The sequence below is a fragment of the Centruroides sculpturatus genome, unplaced genomic scaffold (genome assembly GCF_000671375.1).
Source record: "Centruroides sculpturatus isolate CEXI.00-Female unplaced genomic scaffold, Cexi_2.0 scaffold939, whole genome shotgun sequence".
NCBI lineage: Eukaryota > Metazoa > Arthropoda > Arachnida > Scorpiones > Buthidae > Centruroides > Centruroides sculpturatus.
Window position 1 is genome coordinate 348,087 of NW_019385275.1, and position 3,493 is coordinate 351,579.

Consider the following 3,493-nt stretch of genomic DNA (forward strand, 5'->3'; position numbering starts at 1 on the left):
TTTCATAACGATAGATTCCAGAATATTAAAACAGGTTAGATCAGTGTTTCCCAAAGTGGGGCGTACGCCCCACAGGGGGGCAATTTGATGGTTGGAGGGGGCAATTTGAGAATTGACATGACATAATTTCTTCCCTTCGCTATGAGCTTTTTTAATGCAATGCTTTAGGTGACAAATAATATGAAAAAGAAAATTTTCTAAATAGAGGACTTAAATTATTAATAAGCATTTTTAAGATGGTATCAAAACCTAAACTATGTTATTAGAGTCCGCAAGTGAACTTTTCAGCGTTTCCCTTTGCTGTATCTCTTGTCGCAGAAATCTTGTATCTTTTAAAGTCGCTAAGTAACAACGTTTTTGCAAAATTTTTTTCTAAAAATTTAACTCTAATATTTTTAACACCTATATGTCATAATTGTCTGTCATTTATATGATTAAATGAATTAATTAATACATGTTGTAGAAATATAATTTTTACGTATTGAATAATTTATGTTTATTTTTTAACCATTTAGCTTTTTATATAAGTTTTTAAACTGTAAAACTATTGATAATATTTAAAAACTAATTAATTGTGCCTTTTTTGTTAGTTTAGATATCTCTAATAGCAGTGTCTTTGATAAAGGAGTCCAGAAGTATTAAAATCTTGCAATCTGGTCTGCTGGAATCTTCAGGGCTTGCGTTTATCCCAAGTATCACTTGCGGCAAAATGTGTTATATCTACACAAAAACAATTTTTTCTAAATTTACGTTTACTCTGTCACATTGAATTATTTTTACAAAATTTTATTATTTTTTTAGCCCATAAAAAATGAGTGGAACAACAAAAAAGAAAGTTCGTCAATATTCAGAGGAATATCTAAAATATGGATTTATACCAGCAGTTCACGATGAGAGGATGCCGTTTTGCTTGATATGCCAGCAATGTTTGACAAACGAATCTATGAAATTGGGTCGGCTTGAAGCACATTTGAAGGCCAAACACAAGGACTATATTAATTCAGATTTAAGTTTCTTCAAAACATTAAAGGAAAAGTTCGAGAAAAGGACGACAATTACTTCAATCTTCACGTCTAGAAATGTAACAAATAGTCGTATTCAAGAGGCTAGTTACCAAATTTCATTGTTAATTGCTAAATCAGGGAAAAGCCACACAATAGGGGAGAATCTTATAAAGCCCTCAATTTCTGCTTTTATGAAAACTGTTCTAGAAAAAGATGACGAGGATGTAAAAGCGATGCCTCTCAGTAACAATACTGTCAGCCGAAGGATCGACGAGATGGGCGAAGACATTGAGAAACAACTCGTATCGAAACTAAAAACCAGAAATTTCTCTGTGCAGATGGACGAGTCAACCCTAAGAGACAGTGAGGCCGTTCTTATCACTTATGTCAGGTATATTGAACGTGGACAGTTTGCAGAAGAAATGCTTTTTTGTAAACAATTAGAAAGCACTACCAAATCGAGAGACATTTACAACATATTCAAATGCTACTTGGATGACAATGAGATCCCCATGAAGAATGTTATTTCGTGTGCTGCCGATGGTGCCCCCAATATGATGGGCAAAAAAAATGGTTGTTTACAATTGATGAAAGCTGATAATCCAGAAATGATACTTATTCACTGTGTTATCCATAAAGAAAACTTGGTGGCTAAAAACGTGTCTCCTATTCTCAATGAAGTACTCAATGCAGTTATCAAATGCATTAACTCAATAAAAGCCAGCGCTAAAACCGAGCGCTTATTTAAGCTATTTTGTGAGGAACAAAATGAAGACCACGTACGATTGTTACTACACACTGAAGTAAGGTGGCTTTCAAAAGGGAATTGTTTGAAACGATTTATTGAGTTGTTCGATTCGCTTGAAAAGTTTTTAATTGATAAGCCTGAAATGAAATTATTGTTGACAACAAATGGCAAAGCATATGTAAGTTATTTAGCCGATATCTTTGAGAAGCTAAATTTGTTAAACAAGCAACTGCAAGGACCAAACAAAACACTGGTTGATGCCAAAGCAAAAATATTTGGTTTTATTAAGAATTTAGAATTAAATCAAAAACACGTCAGCAACAAAAATTTTGAACAGTTTCATTGGCTTAACAAGTGTGATGTTTCTGACTCCGCAATACTTGAAATTGTTAATCATTTAAAAATTTTAATTACGGATTTTAAAGAGAGATTTGCTGATTTAAAAGAAATGAATTTTCCGACATGGATGGTGCAACCAGTTTTGGTGGATTTAGCTGATATATCCAATCTGCAATATCAAGAAGAACTCGCGGAGTTGCAAAGTGACGAATCTGTAATAACTCTATTTAATATTAAAGGTGCGATGGCATGGCTTTGCGATGAAACAGAGGCTAAATACCCCAATACCACAAAATGTGCAAGAAAACTCTTATTACCGTTTCCATCTTCATATCTAGCTGAATGTGGCTTTAGTGCTGTGAGTGATTTGTTGATTAAAAAAAGAAATCGTCTGGATATAACACAACGTGGAGATTTGAGATTTAAGCTAACTAAGCTTGAACCAGATATAAAATCGCTGTGTAAAAAGCATCAAGTCCACAAATCACATTAAAGTAAATTTTTAAAATCTATTATTTTTTTATTTATTAAAAGTTCGTTTCTTTGTTTTGACAACAGTTGTAAGAAATCGCTTTAAAATTATCATTCATATTACTAAAAAGAACAAAAATAAATTTTATAACTAAAATTATGTATGGGAGGACATAATGATTTTAGAAATGTTAAAGTGGGGCATGGCCTAAAAATGTTTGGGAAACACTGGGTTAGATTCATTTAAAATTGAATATAATTAAATTAACAAAAAACTTTGTATTCTATCACAGGAAAAGGTGGAGGTTAAAATTATTACAAAGCAGCAAATTAGAAGAGAATGAAAGAAATGTTACAAAATTATAAGATTTGGATTAGTTCGAAGTAGGCCTATTAAAATTCTTTTTTAATAATTTATCGGTATATGTTTTTGGTTTTTGTAGTAAATTATATAATTCAAAATTTGCTATTTTCCCTTTGATGCGGGGATAGTTTGTTTTACCCTGAAGTCAATAAACTTGTTGATGATTATATTTTAAAAAATCTGTATGATTAATATTTATATAAACAGTTACTTATTTTTAAACAGTTTTGTTAAATGTACTATAAAATTAATTATAAAAGTAAAAATAAACTAGCAGATGAGACCGCTGTTGCTCGGGCAAAGCATAATAATAGCAAAGATTAAGATTATTAGATTATAGCCGATCTTACCCGTTTTCATCGTGTGCAAAAATATGGTCAACCCTCTTCAAGACTAATTAGAGAATTTTTAGATGGGTCTAAAAATATGTTCGATCTCCCGCAAAAGAAAACGCAAAAAATCGCTTCTAAAATACAGTAGAACCTCGATTATCCGCCCTAATTGGGGACTGGGGTTGCTCGGATAATTGAAAAGTCGGATAACCGAAAAGTATGAAAAAATCCATTA

The 3,493-nt window shown here is 31.9% G+C and overlaps 1 protein-coding gene across 1 annotated transcript; it reads left to right on the forward strand.

Annotated features, from left to right (window-relative positions):
- Positions 1 to 247: 247 nt before the first annotated feature.
- LOC111637049 (SCAN domain-containing protein 3-like) lies at positions 248 to 2,584 on the forward strand. Its single transcript, XM_023382454.1, has one exon. It carries the CDS (start codon positions 812 to 814, stop codon positions 2,582 to 2,584), a length of 1,773 nt encoding a protein of 590 aa, XP_023238222.1. The 5' UTR covers positions 248 to 811.
- The last annotated feature ends 909 nt before the right edge of the window (positions 2,585 to 3,493 follow it).